This window comes from Choloepus didactylus, chromosome 2 (assembly GCF_015220235.1).
Source record: "Choloepus didactylus isolate mChoDid1 chromosome 2, mChoDid1.pri, whole genome shotgun sequence".
Taxonomy (NCBI): Eukaryota; Metazoa; Chordata; class Mammalia; order Pilosa; family Megalonychidae; genus Choloepus; species Choloepus didactylus.
In genome coordinates, this window is record NC_051308.1 from 239,205,953 (window position 1) to 239,224,980 (window position 19,028).

General features: G+C 39.7%; 1 protein-coding gene across 9 annotated transcripts in view; it reads right to left on the reverse strand.

Moving 5' to 3' along the window:
* KIF1B (kinesin family member 1B) overlaps nt 1–19,028 on the reverse strand; it is a 186,250-nt gene that overhangs the window by 37,310 nt on the left and 129,912 nt on the right. For 6 of the 9 annotated variants that reach the window (XM_037828553.1, XM_037828556.1, XM_037828555.1 and 3 more), the window contains 9 exons: nt 18,669–18,817; nt 17,007–17,185; nt 16,151–16,288; nt 15,127–15,375; nt 9,854–9,972; nt 8,056–8,141; nt 7,557–7,686; nt 7,217–7,379; nt 118–208 (listed from right to left, as the gene is read on the reverse strand). In XM_037828553.1, the coding sequence (XP_037684481.1) occupies nt 118–208; nt 7,217–7,379; nt 7,557–7,686; nt 8,056–8,141; nt 9,854–9,972; nt 15,127–15,375; nt 16,151–16,288; nt 17,007–17,185; nt 18,669–18,817 (1,304 nt within the window). The remainder of the gene's footprint in view (nt 1–117; nt 209–7,216; nt 7,380–7,556; nt 7,687–8,055; nt 8,142–9,853; nt 9,973–15,126; nt 15,376–16,150; nt 16,289–17,006; nt 17,186–18,668; nt 18,818–19,028) is intronic. The other 3 variants (XM_037828558.1, XM_037828559.1, XM_037828560.1) reach the window with 1 other exon arrangement.

Consider the following 19,028-nt stretch of genomic DNA (forward strand, 5'->3'; position numbering starts at 1 on the left):
AATCCTCGGACCAAGAGAGCCAAAGGGAGCCCACACAAGGCCACGCTTCCTCACGCTAGTAGCTTCAAGGTACCACAAACCCACAATATATTTGGCAAAAATGTCTGTGCGACTTACATTCTGCACATGATAAAAGCCCAGAGGACTTCCTCTGCCGTTGTTTTTGAGTGGTTCAGTGGAGAATGCTTCATCGTGGCGATGTAAAAAGCTTAAATAAAAAAGACGTGAACTTTGCATTAAATGGTTTCATTGTGATCTGCTTTAAGAGCCCAACTTAGGTCCTACAGTCAGAAGAGTTTTACTTTTATTTTATTTTTTTTTTTTTTGAAGAGTTTTACTTTTAAGCAGACTCTTTAATTGAGCCAAGTTCTTTTTAATTTCCTTGTAATTTTATTTTATTTCTAAAACCACTGAAAAATTAACTGATCCCAATCACTTGGCTACGTAGATGCAGATCCAAGAATGCGTTGGTGAGAATGAAGTAATAAATTCCATGAACTCCTCTGTAAAAGTTTCTTACTGAGAATAAAAATTATGAAACCATATTTGTATAGAAAAGATTTGGCAGCCCCAAGCTTCCAAAGCCTGTGGATGGCACACTTGCCTAGGAATTTCTCTAACACCCACCCAACAGGAGATTCAAATGTCACCTCTTCCAGGAAGTCTGCCTTGACTTACCCTGACAGTTCTACTGCCACAGCGCTAGGGACCTATTTCTCCAATAGCAATGACCTCACTGTTCGCAGTAATGTATTTATATGCCCGTGTGCCAGTTTGGATGTATTATGTCCCCCACTATTATCTTTGATGCAATCTTGTGGGGGCAGATGTATTGGTGTTGATTAGGTTGGAACCTTGTGATTCAGTGTTTCCATGGAGATGTGACCCACCCAACTGTTGAGTAACACCTTCAATTAGGGTGTGACCTCTTGACTGAATGTTTCCATGGAGGTGTGGCTCTACCCATTCAGTGCAGATCTTTACTGAATCACTGGAGCACTTTAAAAAGAGCCACAAAGGCCCAGACGCTGCTGCAGCCTAGAGAGGAACATCTGGGAGAAAGACATTTTGAAACCAGAACTCCGGAGCAGATGCCAGCCACGTGCCTTCCCAGCTATCACAGGTTTTCTGGATGCCACTGGCCTTTCTTCAGTGAAGGTACCCTATTGCTGATGGCTTACCTTGGACACTTTACAGCCGTGAGCCTGTAACTGTGTAACCAAATAAACCCCCTTTATAAAAGCCAGTCCATTTCTGGTGTTTTGCCTAATGGCAGCATTAGCAAACCAGAATAGCCTGTCTCTCCAACAGACAAGTGAGTGTCTCCCAGCCTCTGGCATGGGGTGACACACAGAAGAGACTCCAGAATTATTCTTTGAATTGATGGGTTAGGTTTATTTATTCTCACAAATAGGGAGATTTTATTAGTCTGAAGTAAAAATGAGCGAAGAATTAAAGAATAAGCAACACAGAGATTTACTCCTGGACAGAAAAACCCATCAAGAAGGATATCCCCTTCCCTCTACAGAAAGGGAAAAAATATTCTGGATAGGGGGGAGGGACCAGAATTCTGAACCTCCTCCGTCTGAGGGCAGGAGGGTACAATATTGCTGACACATATTGCTGGCACTATAGTATTCCATACCACATGTGCCTCTTTCTATTTTCTTCCTTTTCATTATTCTCCATCTCTCTCTCCATCCTCTTTTCTTACTCTTTATTTTTTTTTCCATTTTTTCTTCTCCTGACTGTACATTTTACCTCCAGAAGTCCCTGTGGGCATTGGTTGACCTTTGATCTCTCCCCCTTTAATGTATGGCCATAGGAGGTACGAATACCTCAATTCCACTGGCGTCACAAGAAACTACCCACATTGCTCTATTGCTGTAGTGTCCCTACACAGGGAAGATGAGCGTTTATGAAAACCCAACAAAGCCTGAGTTTTACAACATGACCTTTCCTCTTGGGCAAATTCCAGCTGGAGACGCTGCCCTCTTTTTAGATTTTAGGAGAAAGGTCAATATACCATTATGACCATTTCAGATATCAGCCAGCCAAATGGGTATTTTCCATGAAATATATCAGTTGCCTGATTAGAATAACAGAGTTCTAAAAAAGTGAGTCATCTAGCCACCTCCACCCTCTTGTAAGTCTAGGCTTGAGCAAAACACATTAAATGGAGGGGGCAAGATGGCGGCATAGAGAGGAGTGGAAGCTAAGCAGTCCCCCTGGAACAACTACAAAAACCAGAAACAACTAGTAAATAATCCAGAATAACTGCGGGGGGACAAACGAGACCATCCACTCATCATACACCAACCTGAATTGGGAGGAATGCCCGAGAACACAGCATAAAATCTAAGTAAAACCTGTGGAACCAGGTTGGGAGACCCCCTCCCCCATAGCCCGAGCTGCGGAGCCGCGTGGTGCCAGAGAAAAGCTCTCTCCCAGCAAGCGAATACAGCTCAGCTGAGCTCCAACTGGGGTTTTAAGTAGTGAGTGTGAACTGCTCATTACAGGTACGCAGCCCCAAAAAACAGACAAAGGCTTTGGGTGACGACTGACCTGGGAGAGCCGGAGGGTCGCCTTGACTGGGTCTGAAGGGGACTATCTGTTTCTTTTTTGGCTCAGTGGAGAAAGCCCCAGTCATTTTAAGTTTCCAGGGCTGTGACTAGGGGAAGGGCGGAGACAGCACGGGCAGGGGGAGAGACCATTGAAATGCTAATGACCTCCACCTGGGGGGTCTGTCTTCTCTAGGAGGAAAGGGGTGGGGCCCTTTCCATTCAGAACCAGACCCCAGAGCCTGGGGGAACACGGCCATACCTCCTCACACCAGTCAAGAATTATAGGCTGACAGGCGCCACCTGCTGGGCAGAAAAGCACGCTGACCCGAGGCATCAAAGGGTGGAGCAATTTTCTAAGACACACCCTCAGGGAAACAAGATACTGAATATTTCTTCCCTCTGGGACCTGAGCCTGTTCTGGTCTGGGAAAACCTGATTTGTATAACCAAGGAAACCATGCCTAGACAACAGAAAATTACAACCTACACTAAGAAAAACAAAGTTATGGCCCAGTCAAAGGAACAAACATACACTTCAACTGAGATACAGGAGTTTAAACAACTAATGCTAAATCAATTCAAAAAGTTTAGAGAAGATATTGCAAAAGAGATAGAGGCTGTAAAGGAAGCACTGGACATGTATACGGCAGAAATCAAAAGTTCAAAAAACAACTAGTAGAATCTATGGAAATGAAAGGCACAACACAAGAGATGAAAGACACAATGGAAACATACAACAGCAGATCTCAAGAGGCAGAAGAAAACACTCAGAAACTGGAGAACAAAACACCTGAAAGCCTACACGCAAAGGAGCAGATGGAGAAAAGAATGAAAAAATATGAGCAACGTCTCCGGGAACTCAAGGATGAAACAAAGTACAGTAATGTACGTATCATTGATGTCCCAGAAGGAGAAGAGAAGGGAAAGGGGGCAGAAGCAATAATAGAGGAAATAATTAATGAAAATTTCCCATCTCTTATGAAAGACATAAAATTACAGATCCAAGAAGTGCAGCGTATTCCAAACAGAAGAGATATGAATAGGTCTACGCCAAGACACTTAACAATCAGATTATCAAATGTCAAAGACAAAGAGAGAATCCTGAAAGCAGCAAGAGAAAAGCAATCCATTACATACAAAGGAAGCTTAATAAAACTATGTGCGGATCTCTCAGCAGAAACCATGGAGGCAAGAAGGAAGTGGTGTGATATATTTAAGATACTGAAAGAGAAAAACCACCAACCAAGAATCCTGTATCCAGCAAAGTTGTCCTTCAAATATGAGGGAGAGCTCAAAATATTTTCTGACAAACAGACAATGAGAGACTTTGTGAACAAGACACCTGCCCTACAGGAAATACTAAAGGGAGCACTACAGGGTGATAGAAGACAGGAGTGTGTGGTTTGGAAGACAATTTTTGGAGATGGTAGCACAACAATGTAAGTACACTGAACAAAGGTAACTATGAATACAATTGAGAGAGGAAGATGGGGAGCATGTGAGACACCACAAGAAAGGAGGAAAGATAATGACTGGGACTGTGTAACTTGGTGAAATCTAGAGTATTCAGCAATTGTGATAAAATGTACAAATATGTTCTTTTACGAGGGAGAACAAGCAAATGTCAACCTTGCAAGGTGTTAAAAATGGGGAGGCATCGGGGGAGGGATGCAATCAGCATAAACTAGAGACTGTAACTAATAGAATCATTGTATTATGCTTCCTTTAATGTAACAAAGGTGATATACCAAGGTGAATGCAGATAAGAGGGGGGGATAGGAGAGGCATGTTAGACACTTGACATTGGTGGTATTGTCTGATTCTTTATTCCACTTTGATTTAAGGTTATTTTTCCTTTGGCTGCTTCCTAGCTGTCATTTTCTTTTTTTCCTCTTTCTTTTGCCTCTCTACGTTCTTTGACTCTCCCTTCTGCCTTGTGGAAGTAATGTAGATGCTCTTATATAGATAGTGGTGAAGGTGGTGAACACATAAATGTATGACCATGCAGAAAACCATCGAGTATTTACTTGGGATGGAGTGTATGGTGAGTGAACAAAACCATATTAAAAAAAAATGGGTCGATGACAAAACCTCGAGGGCAATATACTGAGTGAAATAAGCCAGACACATTAGGACAATTATTGCAGGGTCTCACTGATAGGAACTAATTACAATATGTAAACTCATAGACATGAAATATAAGGTACCAGGATATAGGACGAGGCTTAAGAATGGGGAGTGGTTGCTTAGTATGAGCAGAATGTTCAATTAGGATGAACTTAAATGTCTGGAAATGAACAGGGGTGTTGGTAGCAAGACGTGAGAATAACTTAACAGTGCAGAATGGTGTGTGAATGAGGTGGAAAGGGGAAGCTCAGAGTCATATATGTCACCAGAAGGAAAGTTGGAGGTCAAAAGATGGAAATGTATAAAACTGAATCCTATGGTGGGCAATGTCCATGATCAACTGTACAAATACTAGAAATCACTTCATGAACCAGAACAAATGTATGACGATACAATTAGAAGTTAATAATAGAGGGGCATATAGGAAAGAACTATATACCTATTACAAACTATATACTACAGTTAGTAGTATTTCAACATTTTTTCATAAACAGTAACAAACGTACTATATCAATACTAGGAGTCAACAATTGAGGGGGGTTGGTTAGGGATAGGGGAGGATTAGAGTTTCCTTTTCTTTTTTTCTTTTTTCATCTTTCACTTTATTTCTTGTCTGGAGTAATGAAAAGTTTCTAAAAATTGAACAAAAATTAAGTGTGATGGATGCACAGCTGTATGAGGGTACCCAGGGGCAAGTGATTGTACACTTTGGATCTTTGGATAATTGTATGGTATCTGAACAATCTCAATAAAAATGAAAAAAAAAATGAATAATAGGGAGGGGTGAAGGAGACGGGATGTCTTGGGTAGTCTTTTGTATTTTAATATTCTTTTTTTGTGTGTGGTAAAGAAAATGTTCAAAAATTGATTCTGGTAATGAATGCACAACTATATAATGGTACTGTGAACAACTGATCATACACTTTGGATGACTGTATGGTATGTGAATATATCTCAATAAAATTGAATACAAAAAAAACAAAACAAAACACATTAAATGGGAAAAATCAATCCTGAATGGGTAATATTCAATAATTACGAGTTATAGCAAATGAGATTAGTTGCTTACTATATGTAGTAATCCATTTGATTCAGGTTTTAGCTAAAATCTATATAAAAGTGATGCTTTAGAAACTTCATTAGAACCCCAAGGAAGGCCGAAGCATATTTTAAGGGGAGACGGCAGAACTCTAGAGCACCCTTTGGTGCTACTACTGGCTAACTATGGCTTTAAGGTATGGGGTGCGTCACACTTCTTCATTGTCTTGTACTGCCCCCCTTTCCAAGTACTGGAAGGATATAATGATCTCTGGAGGTAATAAAATTTAAGATTCTCAAAAAGTGTTTTCCTAGGGAAGTCTGAAGAAGAAAGAGGGGTCACAGGATAAAAAAAAGCCTGTAAGTGGATGAAAAGTGAAACCTGACACACATTCTCTACTAATTTTTTTCAGTTGATGTAGAACCTTAAGTGTCCTTTAAATGATTAAAATTTTCCTCTTCCCAAGTGTTAAATAGGTATAATTGGTGGCTGGATAATTATTCATTGCTTTCAGACATGCCTATTAATAAGACATTTCAGCAGGAGGAACACTAAATGGACTCAACAGTAGACTTACGTGGACCAGACTCTATCCTGACAGGTGGGAGAGCCCACAGAAGGACCCTATGCCAGTTTGAATGTATTATGTCCCCAAAATGTCATTGTCTTTGATGTAATCCTGTGTGGGCAGACTAAGATTATTAGTGTTTAATAGATTGTAATTTTTTGATTGAGTGTTTCCATAGAAATGTGACCCACCCAACGGTAGGTGATAACTCTGATGAGATAATTTCCATGGAGGTGTGGCCCTGTCCATTCAGCGTGGGCCTTGATTAGTTTACCAGAGTGCTTAGACAGAGGAGCGAGCTTGCTACAGCCAAGAGCAACACTTTGAAGAACACACAGGAGCTGAGAGAGAAGCTGCAACTCACAGAGACATTTTGAAGACAGCCTTTGAAAGCAGACTTTTGCTCCAGAGAAGCTAAGAAAGGACAAATGCCCAAAGAGCAACTAAGAGTGACATTTTGAAGAGGAGCTGCAGTCTAGAGAGGAACATCCTGGGAGAAAGCCATTTTGAAACCAGAACATGGAGCAGACACCAGCCACATGCCTTCCCACCTAACAGAGGTTTTCTGGATGTCACTGGCCATCCTCTAGTGAAGGTACCCGATTGTTGACGCGTTACCTTGGACATTTTATGGACTTAAGACTGTAACTGTGTAACTAAATAAACCCCCTTTATAAAAGCCAATCCATTTCTGGTGTTTTGCCAAAGGGCAGCAGCAGAATGCATGGCACACTCTTCCCCCACACTGAGCCCTGTTTCTTTACCCTGTAGGTTTCTGATTCTTATTCCCATCTTCTGAGACTGGTAATCTTTTATCTTTCAAGAGGGTTAAACCTCCCAAATGTAAAGCATTCCACAGTACACAAAGGATTCCGTCACACACGACCTTGGTTAACAGCAGAGCAAAGGGGCGGCTTACTTGAACTGACAGAAGATATCTGCATACTCTGGGAGGATTCCACTGGCCTGCAGCACTGTTACGCGGAAAGTGAAGGCACTGCCCAGCTTCAGGTGGTTGCCAATCTCTTCAGAAAATCCTTCCATGACCATCTTACCATCCAGCAAAGTGCCTGACTTCAAATCTAAAGAGGGCAAAATGAGCACACATGGTTCAGATACTACACATGCTGCCTTTCAAGGTAGAGACAGCTGGGCATTCCTCCCGTTCCCACTGATGAAAGAGACTACCTCCCTTACCAACAGTCAATACTTTTCCTCTTTGAAAATGTCCACAATCATAGTAAATTCTGTTTACGTACCCAACTCATTCATTCGATTGATTTCTTCTGGAGGAGTGATGACCTCAGAACTCTGACCCTGTCCTTCCACAATCCTCAGCTCCTCCAAGGAAAGACCAGAGCGAGTCATTGCAACTGAAGGAAAGTCAGTCTGGAAACAAAGCAGGGGAGGCATGGGATAAAGCAATATAGCAACATATTTTTTCCTAGTTTCCTTGCTTGTTTATTTGCCCAATAAGTAATAGTGACTGGAAAATTATGTGGATTAAATGCTGTCTGAAGAAAAGAGATAAAATTAAATATAAATGTTGGTCTTCCTCTTTTATAATTTTAGGTCTTTACCTCTGCCATTGTTAGGGACGTCTCATATTCAATTAAACAACTCTGTAGTTACCAGCACCCTACACTTTTTTAGCTTTAGGTAGGGAAACTGGTCTCCGATGCCAAACATTCTCCTTATAAACGCATCAACTTCTCTCTTCTTCCACAAGATTTTCCTTCTTTTTGGAAGATTTCTCACCTGATTAAAGTACTCGTTATCAAAAGATATTTTAGCTGTTCCAGACTGTCGAATTCCAGAGCCATAATCAGGAGCTTCCTCATCCGCTAAGGAGAAAAACAGTAAGCAAGGACTGAATGAGATGACATATGGGGAGGAGAATATCACTTGTTGGATTATAAAATAAACAGAAAAGTATGGAAACTACTATTTCGTAACTGAGAAGTTAGGATTTAAGGGATGATTACGATTACAGAATCATTATATATATATATTCTTTTTTATGCTTTCTGGTATATTAGGGTAGACAGAGGAAAATATCCGAAATCTCTGAACTGTAATCCAGTTGCCCTGATCTCTACTAATAATTGTATAGCCTTTATCTTGTGCCCTGATTGCAAAACCTCTGACTAACCTTCACTTGTACCCATTTATCCAGTTTTTTGACTATGGAGTATTGTGATCACTAAAGACAGCCCCTAATGTTTATTAACGAAAGGCCTTGGGTTAGCCCAGAACTAACCCACCCCAAGTCCAAAGTCATCTTGAAAACCGAAGCTGGATCTAACCAAAATGGGCCCACCTGACATGTGAAGTAGCTCAGACTTTAACCTATAAGTCACCTGTACCTCATTATAATACTAAAAATCATGCCCATCATCACCTTAAGGCTGCCATTTTCTTGCATACATTCTGTGACTAAGCATGTAATCAGTCTGCACATGCTCAATAATTAGATCACATCTAATTACATCATCTGGAGCCACTGTGCTCATTATCCTGAAACCTGCCCATCTTTTGATACTATAAAACTCTCAGAATTACTGCCATTAGGGGTGACAAATTTTGGGCCAATAGGCCATCTGCTCTCCTGCTTCGCACCTGGCAATAAAACTCTTTCTCTCTCTCTCTCTCTCTCTGAAACCCCAGTATCTCAGGAATTGGTCATTTGAGTGCATCAAGTAAAGAATCAACTACCTTGGTCCAGTAACAGTTTAAGAACTTTAACATGAGAAGAGATGCTAAAGAAGAAGACTTTTTTGCAGAGAAAGAAAGAATGAATAAGACCAAAGTAGCAAAATTAAAAGGGGCTGCTTTAAACTCATTTAAACTGACAACCTTTTTAGCTCAAGAGACTAGTTAACGAAGAATCAGTCTTATTCTTGTGATTGTTCAAATCTCATACATAGAAATACTGACCATCCATCTTGGCAAGATTGTATTCAGTAACTCACAACACATATTTGAAAATAATACACTATTTATTAATTCAACATTGGTGACTGGTCATACGTTTCCATGGGGGAAAGAGCAAAAGGTCACTAAACACAGCATAGTGTTTAGACAGAAAAATTACAAGAAATGGAACACGCATTCTGTCCTCAGAATGTAGGGTGGGTGGTGGAAAAGTGGCAAATATCAGTATCTTGATTGATAAATTACAAAACAGTAGCCAAAGGGCAAATGTCTATTAGAAGTACTCTGAGAGAAAATCGGGCAAGAAAAATCCTGAAAATTTTTGTTACTTCTGAGGCAGTTAAGAGACTATTTAAAATGCAAATGACTTTTACAAAAATAAATACAGGAGTTAGGTTCTTACTTCATGTTAAAGAAAAGTCCTTTAAACCATTATTCCACAATAGCAGTAGTCCAGGACTAAACCAAATCTACTTATGACACTTGGGAGCAATAGCTTGAAGAAACAAAAACTCTCCGCAGTCTGTATGCGTAACTGATGTGCAGCCCACACAGAACTGGCCTGCTTGTCTTTAGGCAAAGTATCCACAGCTCTCACTTATTTCAGAAAAGGGTCACCTACCTGCAATGGCCTGTACGGCCACACGCAGAAATCCTCGCACTTCGCCCTTCTCACTGACAATGGCCACTCTGTGAATCAGGGGCACCGGATACAGCAGATTGCTCAGGTAAACAAATGCCCTAGACAGAAGCCAGGAGACAAACATCAGAGCATCCAATGGAGAGAGACGCTGGCTTTCAGATTCACTGAGAACATCTTCATCAACCTGCGAGCTGGCTTCTGGCCTTCTCTCAGGATCACCTGACTTTCTTGATTGTTCTGCACTCTCAGATGGCCTCTACTTGCTTTCTCAGCACAGATAATATATAAACAAAAGCAAATGCTTGGTAAAGCAGTTAACAAAGACCAACTTACACCAAAATTATTAATGTAGGTAGAAGAGTAACAATTGGAAGTAGACTTTAAAAATACTGTTCTTTGAAGACTTGGAAGACTGCTGGGGAACACGGAGTGGGGGTGGTGGTGGAAGGGAGCCCATTAAAAACTTAACCTTTTAAGGTAAGGAATTATAAAGGGATTTTGTTTTGTTTTTCTCAATAGATAAAACAGGAATCCGGAGACAAAAAAGGCAGGGAGACGTGACTGAAATATAGTTAATAACTTAAAATAGATTTGACATCACAGCACAGTCTTTATTTTCAGTCTAAGAAATGACTGTCATCTTCAGGAAGGATGACTGAAACAGGGAGGAAAACAGATGCGTGCGGGCAGGGAGGCTATGCAGCCAGAAATTTCCGAGTATTGAGCTTATAGGAGACTCTGAAAGGGCATCAAAATAAAATGCTAAGGGAGAAGAGAGCTGTTACCTAAAGGGTTTGTTTTTGCTCCTAGAGTCCCAAGCATAATACAGAAATGCTAAAAAAAAAAAGTAAATTAGAGATCTAACATTTTATATTTCAAATGAACTAGCAAAGTCCCATCACGTTTGTACTCTTTTTTTTCTTTCATTATTTTGCAGCTACCATTTTTTTTTAAGCAATAAAAATTACAAATCACAAAACTTAAAGAGTTTTCATTCCAATTAGTGGTTGAGAAATAGAATCCAGTTCCCACTGTTACTTCTGTCTTCCCACTTGGTATATGCTGGCCTTTGAACATCAGGCAAAGAATAAATAAAGTGGGCATCAAGAAATCAAACATAACTTCATGTGACAAATATGCCTTTCTGTTTTCTCTTGCTCTCAAATCTACTTTAAAACAAAGAGAAAAGGAAGATGAAGTGGATATTTGGGATTTTAACTCAAAGTAATGAAAACAATTCTGAAAACAGGCAAAATGCATCACAGAAAAACAAATGTTAATAAAACTTTTAAGAGCATAAATGAATATGAATGAACAGTGTAACAAAAAAATCTGCAAGTGAACACTGAAGCAGATCAGATGATGTCCATTTCCCTTTCAGTCTGCTCCAAAGGGAGGGCAGGGCAATGCTAAGAAACAGAGGGTTAAAGCTTTGTTGTACAAAAATAAGGACATGAAAAATCTTCTAAAAAGGAATATAAGCAAGACTTATCACACACCATCCAACTACTGTGACAGAGTTGAGAAGACTAAGAATTTGGCATAAGGCACCAAATGGGTATTTCACTTCTAGAGTCTGCGTACACACACACCACCCTCATCTTATGACGTTCCAGCTGGACTCACCTACTCTCCACTCATTGGCCATTACCAAGCCTCACCTCGACCACTCCCTGCTCTTTCCCGCCCACCTCATGTCTTTGATTTCAGATCTGCAGGTTTTTATTTCAAACACCACTCCCTCATAACGCCCTCCCACCTCAATGATTTATGTTCTCAGTAACACACACAATTCTTTCATTGTTGCTATAATTGATATTTATCTGTGTAATTACTTAATTTATGTTTGTCTCACCCACCAGACTGTAAGCCTGTGAGGGCAGGAACCACGGCTGGTTTTGCTCACCATTGTCTGCAGAGGGCCTGATGAACAGTAAATATCTGGTGAGCAACTGAACATACACATATATATAAATGAATGGGAAAATGATTTGTTCTTTATCTTTAGGTAGAAGTGGAAGAGTTTCCATGAAAATAGGATACACCAGAGGCAGAGAAGCAAAGGCATCCAACTGAATACTAGGTTGACTTTTCAAAGCCATTCTTATGATAGATATTAACTAGATAAACATGTTTAGATTCTTAACTATACTTAATATGTTACTTTAAAAATAAAGTCTTAAAAAATAGTCTTAATAAAACAGGAACCACCGCTCTCTAAGACAGCTTATCACTTGAAGGACAGTATCTCCTTTTCACATACACATACACATACACACACACACACACACACACACACACACACACACACACACACACACACGTTACAATAAAGGACTGTTTGAGCACACATTGAAGATGACAATCTTTTTGCCGGTGTGGAAGTATAGAATCTAACAAGGTATTCGGGTAGCTTTTCCTTTTTAGAAAAGATAATTCTGTGACTCTGTGGCAGTAGCAGGGGCATCACCACTGTGACTACAGAATTGCACAATCACTAGACAGCTCCTAGTTCTATTATCAGAATATAGTCCCTAGCCCCAAAGCAATGCCTTATCAAAGTTCCCTTCTGAAACTTTTTAAAGTGGAATTTGTATAACTGCTCCGCATTCCTGAAAGTCCTTATACCTTCACCTAGCAGACTGAAGGAGAACAGGAATGAGAGAGGGGAAGACGTAATGGATATATTAGCAGAAAGTTCTGTGAAGTTACATCAAAAAGAGAAACAAATTTTATCAACATAAAGATAAGAAAAATCAGCATAATTATGGTGATAGTTACAGAAAGAATATCAGTTTGGGTACTTAGAGAGTTTACAGAATAACCAGCCATCTTTTGCCCCCTTTCAACCCAGAAGACTAGACTAAGTATTTTACATTTCATCCCAAATTATGATGGATGGTTCATAACATCCCAGCATGCCATAAGAGAATAGCTAAAGGGACAAGCTCTTTTAATTTTCATATAAAGATTCACCAGAGACAGCCAAGGCCAAGGAAAAAAAACAACCCACAAATATATTTTCACAAGAAACTGGAAAATTTTACAAGCAAACTATAGTTGTAATTACATGCCAATAGGGGAAATCCAATCCTGTGGATCACCGAAACAGGAAAGAATTTACTCCTCTTACATACAATGACCACAACACCAGCTGGTGATGGTGCATTATTAAAAATTTTGTTTATAGTTGAGAAATGTGCTCAGGACAAAAAGTTAGTTTTAGAATCTGGGAATCCAAACAAACGGAAAGGTTAATTCCTGAGCCATAGCTCCATTAATTCTTTATTTGAAAATCAAAGCAGAGTTGATTGCTTTATACCTACACTGAAATCTGACGTGATCAAAATGAATAAAACCGTAAAGTTTAAACTAGGGAGAAAATCATACATGTATTTTAAGAGCCAGTGAATTGCTACATAAGTGGGATTCTGACTTAAATTTCCCATATGCTGAACTCAAAATATAAATCCTTCTTCATATAAATATTAACCAGGATATTCATTTTGAGTGTGGCTGACAGAATCTAAAAGATGAAAGCGGTCTTCTCTTTTTTCTACCTAGCTCTTCATTTTACACTTGAAAAATTAATAGGGCCCAGTTAAAGTCACTGGTCCTAAGTTAGTGACAGACATGGCTTAGGACTCAAGGTCCCTCCTGACAATGGGGTAGTGTCCCTTCACTGTGCAGTGGTGCAGAGCACAAGTCAGCAGCTTTAGAAGCTTTGTGACTGGCACTGTGATAAGAGAGTTTGCGGCCAGAAACTTGGTTCTAATTTCTGACCGTCTCAGAATAAGATGGAAACATGCTGTAGTATATGGCAGTTATAAAACAGAAAAGGCATTACTGCCCTATTATTTGTACACATAACTACCTTTCTTAATTAACATTAAAATAAAATCATCTTTCCTGAAATTCTAAGACGCTCTCCGAGATAGGAACTGACATTCATGACTATATAATTTCTTTATTACTTATTCATGGAAAACTGAATTCTAAATGTTCTTTGCCATTGCAAAGCCCAGAGACTGCCTAGTATTGTAACTGATAGTCAAAACTGAGGCTTTCATTTTTATTAAAAAGTTTTTCCTTTTCCACTTTACAAGAAAGTGACAATCTTTATTAAGATCCCTCCAAGTGACCAACACTGTCCTATGACCTAAGTTTTACAACCTTCCATCCTTAACCGGTCAGGAGAGGCTTGCTGCACTTACATTTTTAGATAAGTGGTGCTTGCCCATTTAACACTGTCATATTCCTTTATTTTAAAAGGGTTCAATAATATGTGGTTCTAATGCATCATTAAAATTAAATACCTTAAAACTTGGACATGCTTTTTAGTTAATCCAGTGAGTGCTGCACTGTTGAATTTGTAATTAAAATTACCTCAGTATAAAAACTGGATGAAGACAAAGATGCCTGTAGTAGGAAAACGTGCATGGGGAGTTCTGGATTAATGACAGATGATGCATAAACTGAGAGGCAGAAACAATGCCTCAGTTTGGTGAACTAAACTTGACACAAAGCAGTTTCATGAAGCACTGGACAAATATCCATTGTTGATAGTGTCAACAGATAATTTTCTTTGAGATTTATCATTTTAAAGCCTATAGGTAAAATTTTAGCAGAAGTCAAAGACCTACAGATAGGCTCAGTGAAATTGGCCACAGGAAGGAATCCACTTCAGACAAAGGGGAAACCTGACTCTCTTGATTGTTTTTAGGATTCGATATACTAAACAAAAAATAATCCTAACACTACTCCTGATTCCACTTTTGTCCTCTTGACTCCTTCTGGTGCCACAAGTCCTTCAGCTTAAACTTGGACTTGCTCTGCTCTCTTTCTTATGCTATCCTGTATGCTTCCTTATTCACATTCCTTTAAAGAGGAAACACCCAGGCCCCAATACCATGCTTGGAACCCATTACCTGTGACTCTTAGCCTGAATTACTTTCTCCTTTGGGGTTTCCTCCTTCAGAACAAAATTACTGGACTATTTGAGACAAGGGGTCCTTTGTGTAGAGTCTTCATACACTGCTGCATGCTGTACTGAGTAGGCAGAGCACCTTGTAAACAGGGCTTAAGGTCTCTCTCTAGCCAGAGCAGCATTTATAAAGAGCTCAAAGCACTGGAATACTTGGACTGAGTGTTCATCAACTGAACTGGCAAGGGCAAGATTATCCAAAATTGCACAGAGGCCTTTACAGCAAGAGCTGGTCCCTTTTTGCCTTTCTCACAATAACCTCACCAACCTTCCCACTAAAATGAACCAAGGGGATCGGTCGTAAAACGGGTCATGCCCGTCACTGAAGAGATCTGATCCCTCCTCCGTCCCTGCGTCAGAGCCGGTGTCATCCACGAATGCCTCATCATCAAAATCCTCCATCTCATCTTGCTGCTCGTCAGCCAGCTCAGTGATGTCGGAATCAGCGGTGGAAAAAGTGGGGGAGGGTGTGCGGTCGGTAAGGCGCTCATTCACACAGCCGTGGAAAATGGGGGAGCTAGACGCCAGGTAACACGACGATTAACACAGTCAGGGAGAGAGGAATAGTTGGTTAAACAGAAGGCTATGGGTGCCAATGGGACAGAACCCACTGGGGAGTCCATACAATAAAAGCAAGTAGAAAAGCAAAAGGATAAAGTAAGCATAAATCATCTGGGTCAGATGAAAGGGAACAAGGGCAGGTCAATAAAGTTATGCAAGGACTGATCCTTAGAGTAAGAGTAGCAAAGGCAATACACGAGGAGAATATTCCAGGTAAATACTGTGTTGTAAGACATTTGGCCTATTTTCATTAACTGCTGAAAATAATGTGTACATAAAAGAGGCTCAGCTACACTACCAAGGTGTGCAATTAATTCATCCTTGGCAAAAACTGAGGGAGATCAATTGCTTTAAAAAGGTGAGGACAAATCAGATCATGGAGAGACTGCAGTCTGATAAATCATACTATGATATCAGAGACTCAGCTTTTCTTTTTCTTTTAAATCTATCTTGTTCAACTGTAAGCCAATTTTATGAATGACTTGAGAGGCAGGGAAGAGTGTCAAATACTTTGAAGTTTGAGACGTAAAACAAATACGCACACTGAATAAAACCAAAGTGAATTATACCAAAAGATAACAGTAGTTGTGTATGAGTGGGTAAGACTATAGATGGGGCTTTTTAAATACATTTTTTTCTCTTATCTTTCTTAAAGTCTGCTGGGGTTTTAAATAATTAAAATAAAACCATTCATTACTTTAAAAAGAAGACATCAAAAAATCATCACATACCTTCCTACAAGTTTGAACCAATGAAACCGATCATAAAATGGATCACTGCCAGTCAGAGTGGTTTCGCTATCATCTTGGGCACTGGAGGCCATCTCACCTGCCCTGTCATACATCTCTCGCATCAAATCCAGCCTCTGCCTGTTTAATAAACATAGAGCAATTGGTTACTATCATGAGATTACATTAACACTTTGCTTTGGAAGCATCTTCCCTGCAAGATTAAAAAAAAAAAAAAAAAAAAAAAAAGCTGTTCCTTCCATTTAACATTATTAAAAAAGTACAAAGGTCAAAGAGACCAGAACACTCAGTATTCCAAGTATCTGAGTCTAGAGACAAACCACCAAAAGTCAAGAAGGGCCACTTAACCTCTACTGAATCAACTGTCATAGGTAAAATTGTGATTCAATGATGTATGACACATCAAATATACTGAAGCAGTGGGAAATATCTCATCATACTAAATGTAAAGGAAGCTGGATTATAATTTTCCTGTTTATTATTGGCCATCATGAGATCCCGGGCAAAAGAGATGAGTTATTGCTAGGTCCAAGACAGAAATGGGTATCATGAAACTGAAACACTTAAATTTAAAAGAGGGTCTATGGAGGGTAAATTTAAATCTTATACAGATTAAAACAAGGTGTTTGAAGAGTAGGGTTGGGGTTAATGCACTTAAAATATAAAAGAAAACAGATGGATGCTAATACCATTGACTAGCAACAGGCATTTAGGAAGCACGGAAAAGGAAGCAACGGTGTCCTCAGAGAGTGGAGAATTTGAGGGAGCCCATCTGAACAATTCATTAGTATTTCCTAAAACAAATGGTTTTTAATAAGCATGAATAATGTTTTCATACTTGAGTTTCTCCAGAGACCAATAATGTGTTGCTCCATTCTTCAGATCCTGGACCTCTACTGCCACCACTGTACGAGGGAAAGGCCTCTCTTCATGCGTTCTCTCCATCTCAGTGGGAAGTAATTCAGGAGGCAAAGGGGAGTAGAGTGTGTCAGTCAGCAGGACAAACTGAAACTGCACCTACATGGAAAAAATAACCATCAACAAATGGCCTTTTTGTTTTCAGCAACAAAGCCTCAGAGACAAGATGATATAATCATGTCCAACGGGGAAAAGGTTAAACATGTAGTATGTGGTCAACAAAGAGTTTGTGACTAACTGAATAAAATGGCCACTTGCATATTAATTATGTGGAATAATACTAATTTCAAACCAAATTATTTACAGACCTTATTTTCCCAGACTAACACAGAGTTTTTGCCAACTAAAATCTCAACAAATATATTTTGGTTGACTGAATGAAGACTTTGGTAGAACTTACATAGGAGATCAAAGGTGGACCCAAGAATGCATGTCTAATCCCTTTTCCATTTACAGTCAGCAGATTACACCTACCCTTAAAAGTGTTTGCATATGGTAAGTGCTGCATACAGCATGTCTTTTATTTATCCCTACCACCCTATACCTTACCAACAAATATTGATTACATACGGGATATAGCAGTAAGAAAAAAAAAGACACAGTCCTCACCTTCATTTAGTCTACTTGAGGGGGGGAACAGTTAAGAAATAATTAAAAAATGAGAAGGGTTACTGAAATTACGAACATGGAGCTTGACAGAGAACAATGGAGTGGGGCCATCTATTTAGAGTGGGTGGAGAAGATATCAATGAAGAATACATCTTATTGCCACATTTTAGAGAACTAGAACATAGAGCCCTAGAGAAATAAAGAATCTTCCCGAAGTCAGGCAATCCATGTGTTCTTCTGTGCTACACAACACTGCCTCCCACTGAGATCTTAGTAGTCAAGAGACTGTTTAACAGTGGGACATACAGAAGGATGAATCTAAGATTTGGCATGAAATTTTGGTAATAATTAGAAAAAGGGTAACATGTATTGCCTTTTATCACGTCCAGGCACTGCTTTAAGTGATTTACTCTCTCATTCCTCATAAAACCCCTGGGGAGCCGGTGCTGCTACCACCTCCTTTTCTAGATGAGAGAATGGAGGCACAGAGGCATGGGGTCAACACAACTAGTAGAGCTGGGATGGGAATCCGGGCAGTCTGGAAGCAGGGTGTACATGCCTGATCACAGCAGATGCTGCCTCTCAGGCTCCAAAAAAGGCGCAAATTCATGGGAAAAGGCCACTTGGGGCTTAGAGACACAAACTTAACGTGTGGAAAACTAAAAGAAAATTGAGGTTTTTTTCTTTTTCCAGAAACCCAAGACAAGTATTTTTCTACTGTGTTTCTTTAGCTCTTGTCAGAAATAGTTTCCCCATTCATAAAATAGGCTAGAAAACACGTTATTTTTTTTTTATTTCCTTCAACAAAAATTTAATTAGTCCCTATTATGTTCCAGACACATGTATAGGCATAAACCTGTTTCATAGCATAAAGCATCTAGGGCGAGGTTAGCTCAAGATGAGAGTCAAGATGAACCCAGAGCAGGCCCAGCCTTGCCTCCAGATCGTCTGCGTTCTCACCACCCCACCATACCTTCTTCTTCAATTCCACACTGATGGCATTGGCCTCCTTCAGGTACACGGCATTGCCCCAGAGTAAGTCCCTTAATGAAGTAAACTGGTGAGACTTCCATTTCCGGAAGGCCCATTGGGCCAACTCAAATTCATGCTGTGTCCAAGAAACTGAGAGAGCAAACAAAGCATATTTAATAGTGATCTGATAACTATTTAGAAATTACATCCCTCCTCTCTTTTATCAAGTTAAGGTATTTTCAAGTTTCTCCCCATGTGGGTGCTTTTGTTTGGCTTCTTTTTGGTGGAGTTTACTGAATTCTTTTGGTATTATGAAAGCGGTATATACATTTCAGAAAACCTTAAAAAATTTTGCTGTGTT